The 9,996-nt window shown below is 37.7% G+C and overlaps 1 protein-coding gene across 2 annotated transcripts; it reads left to right on the forward strand.

Moving 5' to 3' along the window:
- Positions 1-2,232: 2,232 nt before the first annotated feature.
- LOC107814204 (uncharacterized) lies at positions 2,233-8,538 on the forward strand. Of its 2 annotated transcripts, none has more exons than XM_016639566.2 (6): positions 2,233-2,674; positions 3,766-4,034; positions 4,172-4,264; positions 4,345-4,416; positions 4,572-4,688; positions 7,225-8,538. In XM_016639566.2, the coding sequence occupies exons 1-6, from the start codon at positions 2,359-2,361 to the stop codon at positions 8,323-8,325; spliced, it is 1,968 nt and encodes a 655-aa protein (XP_016495052.1). In that variant the 5' UTR covers positions 2,233-2,358; the 3' UTR covers positions 8,326-8,538. The 2 variants fall into 2 exon arrangements, with proteins under 2 accessions (XP_016495052.1, XP_016495051.1); XM_016639565.2 differs by having other exon boundaries at positions 2,254-2,680.
- The last annotated feature ends 1,458 nt before the right edge of the window (positions 8,539-9,996 follow it).

Consider the following 9,996-nt stretch of genomic DNA (forward strand, 5'->3'; position numbering starts at 1 on the left):
GTTATGGCACTGCCTGAACCATTGCAAGCTAATTGACTTGGGTTTTAAGGGAAGTAAATACACTTGGACTAATATGAGGTATATGAATATGAGTCAACTAATCCTATAAATACTAGATAGGTGCTTTGCCAATGATGATTTGGATTCAGGAATACCCTTCTAGTAATGTAAGTCACCTCCCTATAACATATTCTGACTATTGCCCTATGCTGGTCAGCTTGTGGCTCAATGCCTACAATACATCTTCTAGACCTTTTAGGTTTGAATCCATGTGGTATAGTCACCCATTCTTCTCTAATATTGTCCAACAAGCCTATGAGGGGAGTGGTAGCCTAGAAAGGGGTACTGCACAGTTCCAGGCCCAAGTGTTAACCTGGAACAAAATTGTGTTTGGCAATATCTTCCATAAGAAGAAGCATATTCTTGTCAGACTTGGGGCATTCAAAATCTAATGCCTACCACTTTAGTACTTTCCTGCATAATCTAGAGGGTCAGCTTCTAGAGGAATATTCCTCTATTCTTAATTGTGATGAAGTATATTGGAAAACAAAGTCTAAGATTAACTGGCTGGTGGGAGGGGATGCTAATACTAGATTTTTCCATACCTCAACTCTCAATAGGAGAAGAAGGAACAAAATCATAGCTCTATCGGATGAGGTAGGGAATTGGATTGAGAAGCAACATGAGATAAAAAATACTATCTACCAATATTACTCCACTCTTTTTACCACTGAGCACCAATTCTCATCCACACCCTGGCAGAGCACAAACCTACGGGTGCTCATACCCTGTCCACTAGAGAGAAATCTACTATGAATGCTCTATTAAGGAGCAGTGAGATCAAGGTGGCTATGTTCTCTTTCAAACCTACAAAGGCCCCTGGCCCTGATGGTCTCTACCCTTTCTTCTGCCAAAGATACTGAAATATCCTAGAGAACAAAATCACCCATTTCTGTAATCATACTTTCCATACCCTAGAAATAAAGCCTGAAGTAAACACAATCTATCTCTGTTTGATCCCTAAGTGTGCCAATGCCACAATCCTTAAGGATTTCATACATATTGAGCTATGCAACACTATCTACAAAATGATTACCAAAAAAAGTGTCAACAGAATCAAGCCTGCCTTCCCTACCATTATTGGCCCCAGCCAAGCCAGTTTCTTGTCCAATAGAAAGGCTAGCGATAATGCATCATTATGCAGGAATACATCAACCATTTCATTAAGATAAAAGGAAAAAAATGCTAACAAGATCCTCAAAATTGACTTAGAAAAGGTTTTTGATAGATTAGAATGGTCTTTTATTAGAGACACTCTGGTGTCCCTTAGATTTCCTCACAATATGACCAAATTAATCATGTCTTGCATCTCTACAAGCTCTATCCACTATGAACTGACAACTCCCATGCAGGGACTAAGAATGGCAGTCTCAAACAGCTTCATGCCTTTGGAAGTTAACATAGATTCAACTGAGGTAATACACTATATCAATAAAGGTAACCTGATTTATGAAACTATTATATGTGAATGCAGGTCACTCCTAACAGCACTGGGGCATCCTTAAGTAAATCACAGCTACAGAGAAGCTAATAGAGTGGCGGACAAACTGGCCAAGGAAGCACGCAAGATGACAGAAACAACAACAAATTTTTTGGTAGTTCCTTCGGTGTTTGTCAATGAAGCAATATGGGCAGACATCTTAGGAACTACTTTTGAAAAAAGACACGGGGTTGTAATATTTCTAATGTATCGATAGACTACACTTTTTTTTGTGGATGTTGATATCTCTCCACATGCTTCTGTTGTAACAAACAGTCAAGTAGTTAGCTAATACTCCCTCTGTTTTAATTTATGTGAAACCATTTGACTGTGCACGAAATTTAAGAAAAGAGAGAATACTTTTGAACTTGTGGTGTAAAACGAGACACATTTATTTTGTATGGCTATAAATCATTGCATAAAGGTAAATTATTTCCAAATATGGAAAAGAGTCATTCTTTTTAGTAGGGACTAAAAAGAAAATAGGTTCACATAAATTGAAACGGAGGGTGTATATATATATATATATATATATATATATATATATATATATATATATATATATATATCTTAAGATAAAAAAAAGAAATTCTTTCAAATAAGTGAAAAAAAGAAACGAGAAAAGGGAAAGAAAAGAGAAAATAAAATAAAATATCTAGTACTCCTACTCTGTAATAATTAAGTGGTGGGTCAATCCCTATAAAAATCACCCGCTCTTTGACCCATACTACTCTTCTGCTTCTTCCACACATTAGGGTTTCGAAAACCCTTTCCCCTCCGCCTCTTTCCTTCTTCAACCGAATCTGAGCCCCAAAACAATGGCGGAAGAAGCACAGTACGCAGCAGCCGAAGCGGGTAACAACAAGAGGAAGTACGAGGATCAAACGACACCGCCGCCCGGCCCAAGGAGGCCCACTGGATTTTCTGCCCCGATCTCTTCCGTATCTCCTCCTGATGGTGCTGCTCCTCCTTCTTCTTACAATAGCGTGCCGCCGCCTATGGATGATTTTCAGTTGGCTAAGCAAAAGGCTCAGGAGATTGCTGCTCGGCTGTTAAATAGTGCTGAAGCTAAAAAGCCTAGAGTTGATAATAATGGTTCTGGTGCTGGTGCCGGTGGATTTGATTCATATGAACGTAAGGGTATACTTGTCTTTTTACTGTCATTGATTTTGTGTTTGGTTTGTGTGTTTTGTAAGAAGATTTTTGCAGTGACAGATATTTTCTCTTACTGAAATCGAAAATGAATTCAGTTTTCTACTGCTCATTGTACTGTTATCATACGTTCTTACTACTGTTATGATTAGTTAGCAAGGTAGTAGGGTTTTAGATTTAACCTCTTTGTTTAAGTGTATATTTCAATATGATTATTGATTATCAACTCTGTTATCACTAGAGAAAATACACAGGGAGGAAATGTTTTTCTTACTGAAATTATTTTTCATTGAAAATATATAGGGGGAAAAGTAGTTTAGTGACTTTATTACAATAAAATAAAAGTTGAGTGACCATCCATGAAATTACTGTTTTGCTCATTGTACTATTATCATTTCTCACTTTATACCCAACCAAACACATGGACAACCAGTTTTATGTGAAGCTGACTTTAAGAAAGTTCCAAAGACTGTTGAAGCTTGTGATTTAAAACAAGTCTTAGGAATCTGTGTGGCTATAAATCATCCATTAAGGGTAAACGGGGAATTTTAAGGTTAGATAGTTTTTAATAATAAAAATCTATCATTCTTTTCATGGAAAACATATTTGTCCATACCAAAATAGTGTTTTCTAGGTAGCATGGCTTTTGCTTTAATCTACTGGTTTTAGTGTATAGTTTTAATATGTTTATCGATGATTAGGTAGTCAGGTCTATTATAAGATCTTGTAGAGTTGTTGGCTGTAAATCATCTAAATGGGGTATTTTGAAGTTAGATTGTTTTCAAATATAAAAACTTGTCATTCTCTTGGGGATAGACCGAAAAGGGAAAAGTATTCACATAAATTGGGACAGAGAGGTATTTTTCATGGAAAACATATTTGTCCATACCAAAATAGTGTTTTTTATTGGCTACCACTGATGTGATTAGTTTTCTAGGTAGTATGGCTTTTGTTTTAACCTACTGGTTTTAGTGTATACTTTTATATGCTTAATGATGATCATGTTGATAGAGTGTCAGGTCTATTATAAGATCTTGTAGAGTTAGATGTTTTGTGTTTTCTTGCGAGTGCAGACAAGCCGATTGTTACTCCTTCGGTGACAAGTTCATATGGTTATCCCGGGCAAAGCAAGAAGATTGAAATACCAAATGGCAGAGTTGGCGTAATTATAGGCAAAGGTGGGGAGACTATCAAGTATCTTCAACTCCAGTCTGGTGCCAAGATTCAGGTTACTAGAGACATGGATGCTGATCCGAATTCTCCAAATAGAGCCGTTGAACTCATGGGTACTCCAGACCAAATAGCTAAAGCTGAGCAGTTAATTACTGAGGTTCTTTCTGAGGTAGTACTAATCTGTCTTACTATACAGTGTCAAGTCTAGGAATTCTTTTTGTTGAATCATATCAATTTTGCTCATACTTTCGAATATTATATCTTCCCTCCTCGGTGTGTTACTTATGCATTATGTATTTGAAATAGGCCGATTCGGGTGGTTCTGGTCTAGTTAACCGAAGGTTACCTGGACAGCAATCAGGAGGAGAACAATTTTCGATGAAAGTCCCTAACAACAAGGTGAGTTGTAGTGCTGTAGTTCGTTCATCTTGCGGTCAGCTTTCTACTACTTGTCTCATGTCCATTTATATGTATTTTAGGTTGGTCTTGTTATTGGTAAAGGAGGTGAAACCATAAAAAATATGCAAGCAAGAACTGGAGCTCGTATTCAGGTAACTTTTAATTGCTTTCCCAAAATAGATCTGCAGTTTTTGGTGGCAATAGTGTTTTTTGTTGTATGAAGAATTCCAGTCCTTTGCTTTCTTAAAAAAGCAATTATTTGTCGAGATTTTAGTTTAGCTTTCTTACCTTTCCTACCTTATCACAGGTGATTCCTTTGCACTTGCCTCCTGGTGATACGTCACAAGAGAGGACCGTACAAATTGATGGGTCAAGTGAACAGATTGAGGCTGCAAAGCAGCTGGTGTATGAAGTGATTAGTGAGGTATGTGTAACTGGTTAATATTCTTCAGTTTCTATTCTTTCCACTTAATATCGTGAGAATATGATAGGCAGATGACTTTGGCGTCAAGATGATACCTAACCTCCTTTTGAATGTTAGAAGTATTTATGTTTGTATATTATTTGGTGACATATATCTGTAGTTTGTTAATTAATGTGTATGTGGATTTTGCATTGTGGAAGATACCGCACTTGATTTCTTTAGTCTTCTAAGAGCTGCTTTTGTAGTTCTCTTGATCCTGAGTTTTAAAATTCTTCTATCAACATCTTGAAAAGGCAATATGGTATTAATTTTTTCAGCAGTGGTGGATTTCCTGACACATCAAAATTACAGATTGCGTTTGTTGCTAGAGCATCATGAATAACCAATTGAGTGATCCTAAATCCGAATTTATCAGGATAGTCATTATTTTTGTCTATAAGTTTCATGTATGTATATTGCTGTTAATTACCTATCCGTCCTTGTCTCGCTGGAAATTCATAGTGTTTGCAGATATCATTTTGCCAATCTTCTTTTTGGACTACAGCTTCAGTTAATGGGAATTGTAGTTCGTTTCCAATGATCCCTGGATGAAGGAGATTGGCTCTTGCTGTGCTTCATTTTTGGAAGGAAGTACTCTTATTCCTAACTGGACATACGCTTTCTAGTTGCAAATAGGTCCTTGAGAGTATGTTACTCCACACTGAAATATAACCCCATTACATTATGGATGAATAGTTTGTTATCCACAGAATATATCTGTAGTGTGACAGAGCACCAATCTGTGTCTACATTTTTTCCCATTGGTTTATTCTAATTAGTTGGATGTTGCTGGAGCAAGAGAATGGCTTCTATCCGAAGGCAATATCAGGTTTAAAATGGCATATCGAAAACTATAGTCATGCCTCAATGTCTATTGAATTATTTCTCGCTGGACTTTAGATATTTGGCTTTTTTTGAGGCGCAGGTTTTGGAGAAGTCTTTTCCTTGAAGGTAACGAAGTCTGTAAAAATTTCCCTAATATTGAGCGTCTATTCTAATCTCAGATGTGCAACAACTCTCGGTCTGAATTCTTAGTTAATATCAGGGGACAACATATAACTATGCTGGTTAATTTTGTATCTGATCACTGATATTATTATTGGAAAATTTGTAGGCTTAGTATTTATCGGACAATGGTGACACCAACATGAAACCATTTAGTGTTGGTGTTCCCTCAGCTTTGTTCTGGTATGGTCTCCAACCTGATTATTGATAACTTTAGTCATATTCTGGAGTAAATGAGAGCCTGCTTTTGCTAGGATGCAAGGGAGTAGACTAAGATATGTTGAGATTATCATTATATCTTTTGGGTGTCTAACTTGAGATATTTTATGAATTTACCACATAGAAGTGTTGCAAGAAACAGTATTTGGTGTTATTATCTACTGTTTATGTTGGTATTCTGTCGGAGGATAACTTTATTGTGCCTTTAGATTTCTAGTGCTTTGTTTGGTTTCTTTTGAAGAAAAATCCATCTATTGTGTCATTATTGATTAGCTGCTAGTATCTGATTTTGTTTGTTATCTCCATAAACCTTTGGCTAATTATTGGCTATGAAGATCAAACTCTCCGAGATTAGGAGTGCTGAAAGGACTATTATCATATTAGATCTGTGTGTTCCTTGATTGCTAGCAGTACTATTAGATTCTGCTTTGTTGTCTCAGTAAGACATGTCTTATTGTTGAAAAATGAGTGAACTGTTGCCCTACATGTATGATGTATCATGTAGGGGTCTGTTTCCTGATGGTGTTACGAAATGACATCAATTGTCACTCCTTTTGGCTTTTTTTTTGTTTGTTTTTGGTGTACACTTTTTGTCACCTTTCTGTCTATATATGTGAACCCAATGCAAGGAGTGAGAGTTCGTCTTGGAACTGCAAGATTTGGTGCTGCTGCTGTGTGAAAACACATTTATTCTTGATATTGTAGTTCATGGCTTGTCTAATTTGTGTATCATTTGAGGACTTAGTTATTAAAATGCAGTTGGTATATAAATTTGGATACTCCTTATCAATATAATATATAATTTGAATACTCTGCTGATGACATAATGAACAGACTCATCTTTTACTATTGGCAAGTCACACAGGCTTTTAATGCTGTCTTCAAAAATAGTGGTATCTTGCCATCTTAAGTGTTATTTTGCCTAGGCTTTTAAAATGCTTTCTTCAAAAATAGTGGTATCTTGCCATCTTAAGAGTTATTTTCCCTACATATAGAATGCGTATACTTTTTTCTCTCTGCTTTGGTATCCTTCACTTCAAATAGGGTGAGGATGGGCATCTGCCAGGAGTTTGTACCTCCCAACCAGTAAGTCTACATCTGTCTTGATGCATACATAATATCAATTGTTAAATGTTTGTGGTATTTGCTACTGTTTTATCTGCTATGTTTATGCTACCCGGCTGTGAGTTACCTACTTACGTTAATATGCAAATTATCTTTATATTCCTAGATCAATCATTCTTGGTTAATTTAGACAGTAATTCTTGTGCAGAATCGTGCTAGGAATCCAGGAATGGGTGGAGGATATCAACAAGGTTATCAGGCCCGACCTCCTACAAGCTGGGCCCCTCCTGGTGCCCCAATGCAGCAACCTGGCTATGGATATGTTCAGCCTGGCGCATACCCTGGTCCATCCCCCCAATATAACGCGTCTCAACAACCTTACCCTGGCTACCCTCCTCAACCTGCCTCTGCTGGATATGCCTCTGGCTGGGATCAGACTACTGCCCAAAATCAACAATCTCAGGGAGGTGGTTATGATTACTACAATCAGCAGGCCCCACCACCGCAGCAACAAACTCCTGGTGGCACAGCTGCTTCAACCGATAATAGTGCCTACGGTTACAACCAGCAATCAGCCTCGGGTTACAGCCAAGGACAAGCTTATTCTCAAGATGGCTATGGTGGATATCATGCACCTGCACCTCAATCTGGTTATCAGGGCACTGGTTATGAGCAGCAACAAGGTTATAGCTCTGCAGCTGGTTATGGGAATGCCTCAAACCCAACATCAGATGGCCAGAATTCTTCATATGGTACACAAGGCGATGGCAGTCAAGCACCTCCACCAGTTCAGTCATCAGCCACGGGTCAACAAGGTAATTACCCATCTCAGGGCTCTACTCAGGCAGGCTATGGGATGCCACCAACTTCTCAAGGTGGGTATGGGACGCCACCACCTGCAGGCTATGCTGCGAGCTATGGGGCCCCACAGGCCCAAAAGCCTTCTCCTAGTCAGCCAGCTTATGGTCAGCCACAGCAGTCTCCTAGCGCACAAGGAGGTTATGCCCAGCCTCCCCCAGCACAGCCTGGATATCCACAGCCAGCTGCTCAATCAGGTTATGCGCAGCCTGATTCTGGCACTCAGCGACCTCCTGCTTCTGGCTATGGTGCTCCAACAGCTCAGCCTGGTTATGGTGCCCCACCTTATGGGGCTCCACCTAGTTATGGCCAACAGCAGCCACCACCTTACAACAGTGCCTATGCTGGTGGTTACGCCCAGCCTCCAGCGTATGCTTCTGATGGCACAACTCCAGCGTCCCAGTCTGTTCAGCCTAGTGGTGGGGTTGCAAAAGCATCACCTCAAAGTTAATGTGAGTCAACTTTGTGAGGTTGACTGGATCTGTTAAAAGATATTTCATATTTTTGTTGCTTAGGTGTCTTTAGGTCTTGTAGTGTATCAAGGCAGTGTTTTAAACCTTACTTTGCTTTTGACCCGAATATCTGAGCTGCAGATTGTTTTCTTTGTTATATTTGCAATTGGCTGGATATTTTTTCAATTAAAGTTCTTAGTGGTTGGAGTTTATGTGTGCGCATGTTATTCAAGGCTCTTTTAACATGCTTGAATATCTTTTAACGAGTACCAGCACACACGTAAAAAGCTTGGCATACGGTACATACATATAGTTCACTATTTTGGTACTTTTTACAGCTCCAGTGAGTGACTAATTCGAGATGATTAGTGGAGTGTCTAGCCATTTTCTAAGTTACTGAGGATGAAGATCGAGTGCTTATGTTTCAATAGGTTCTCTCATTCAAGGAAAGATGTGCTATTTTATAAGTTCCCAATTTGCAGCAATATACTTTAAACATTTTGATCGTTTTGGATATACTTACAGATTCAAATTATTAGAGGCCTTGTTTGCTAAAAATGTATAAGTATTTTCAAACGAAGTATAGAAGTGTTGGTTTAAGATTCTAGCAAAACAAGAAATGGGACAAGTTCTTTTCTTTTTCTTTTTCTTTTTAAGAGGCAGCTCGATGGTGTTGGTGGCCTAAAGCTAAATTATATTAAGAGACCTTTAAAACTTATTTGATAAATTTCATGCAGTTAATGAGACACAACCTTGATCTATGGATCGATCAATGGATCAATCAAACATAACAAAAGAAAATAGCTAATTTAGAAAAACTGAGTTGAAAATAAAGAGTAAATCGTCATAAAACAAAGGAATGAGTATACGTTAGGATAAAAATTTAGAATTGAAGAATTAGGTAAATATACTAACTAATGCGGAAAACAATTACTGTTACTAACCTCACTCATCTATAGAACTTCAACCAAACTAATAAATATTAAACTTTGAATTGTCTTTCTGATAGTAATTATAAAAATTATATATTATATATAATAATAGAGTATAATACTTTTTGGTGCATGTAGTATTTGAGGGCCTAAGACAATGAATTCACCGTCAAGAGAGGTTTAACCTATTCCACAATGTCTCAATTGACAGTCTTACTCTTTGGCTGCCCATATCTTAATATAATAATAGCTTCGACCTGTCAGCTTAAAATCTTTATAATTTTGTTTGAAGGTATTTCAGACTTTACCGTGCTTAATTGAGACGTGGCTTTTAACCTTGAAACGTGGCTTTTAACCTTGAAGATGAATAGCCAGGGATCCAACTCCTCCACATATTCTATTTTCTCCTTTTCCCCAAGTTTTTACTTGGATGGATGACACATGTACATATTAAAATTAATGGTTTAGATTTAATTAACTAAAACAAGATTTTGACCAAGGTTACGAGCATATTTCCATATTCAATTTCTGAACTTTGAAATTTTTCCTCCAAAAATTTGGCAGCAGATTCCATCGACATGCTAGATTATTTAATTTATTTTATTAAATACAGCGCATCATCAACGAGTTAAGCCATTCATCTGCTGTAAATGGACGAGGTCATATGGCCACGTGTGATCTACCACTGGGTTAGAGCCAGTAAAATCTAAAAGAAAATAGAATTAATGGATATATGTT

Source organism: Nicotiana tabacum, chromosome 15 (genome assembly GCF_000715075.1).
Source record: "Nicotiana tabacum cultivar K326 chromosome 15, ASM71507v2, whole genome shotgun sequence".
Lineage (NCBI taxonomy): Eukaryota > Viridiplantae > Streptophyta > Magnoliopsida > Solanales > Solanaceae > Nicotiana > Nicotiana tabacum.

What these genes read in the sequence shown, in the direction of transcription:
- LOC107814204 (XM_016639565.2), top strand. Translation starts at nt 2,359, where the DNA reads ATGGCGGAAGAAGCACAGTACGCAGCAGCCGAAGCGGGTAACAACAAG. An exon ending in TGATTCATATGAACGTAAGG is followed by an intron (nt 2,681 to 3,765) that starts GTATACTTGTCT and finishes TTGCGAGTGCAG; the next exon opens with ACAAGCCGATTGTTACTCCT. An exon ending in TTACTGAGGTTCTTTCTGAG is followed by an intron (nt 4,035 to 4,171) that starts GTAGTACTAATC and finishes TATTTGAAATAG; the next exon opens with GCCGATTCGGGTGGTTCTGG.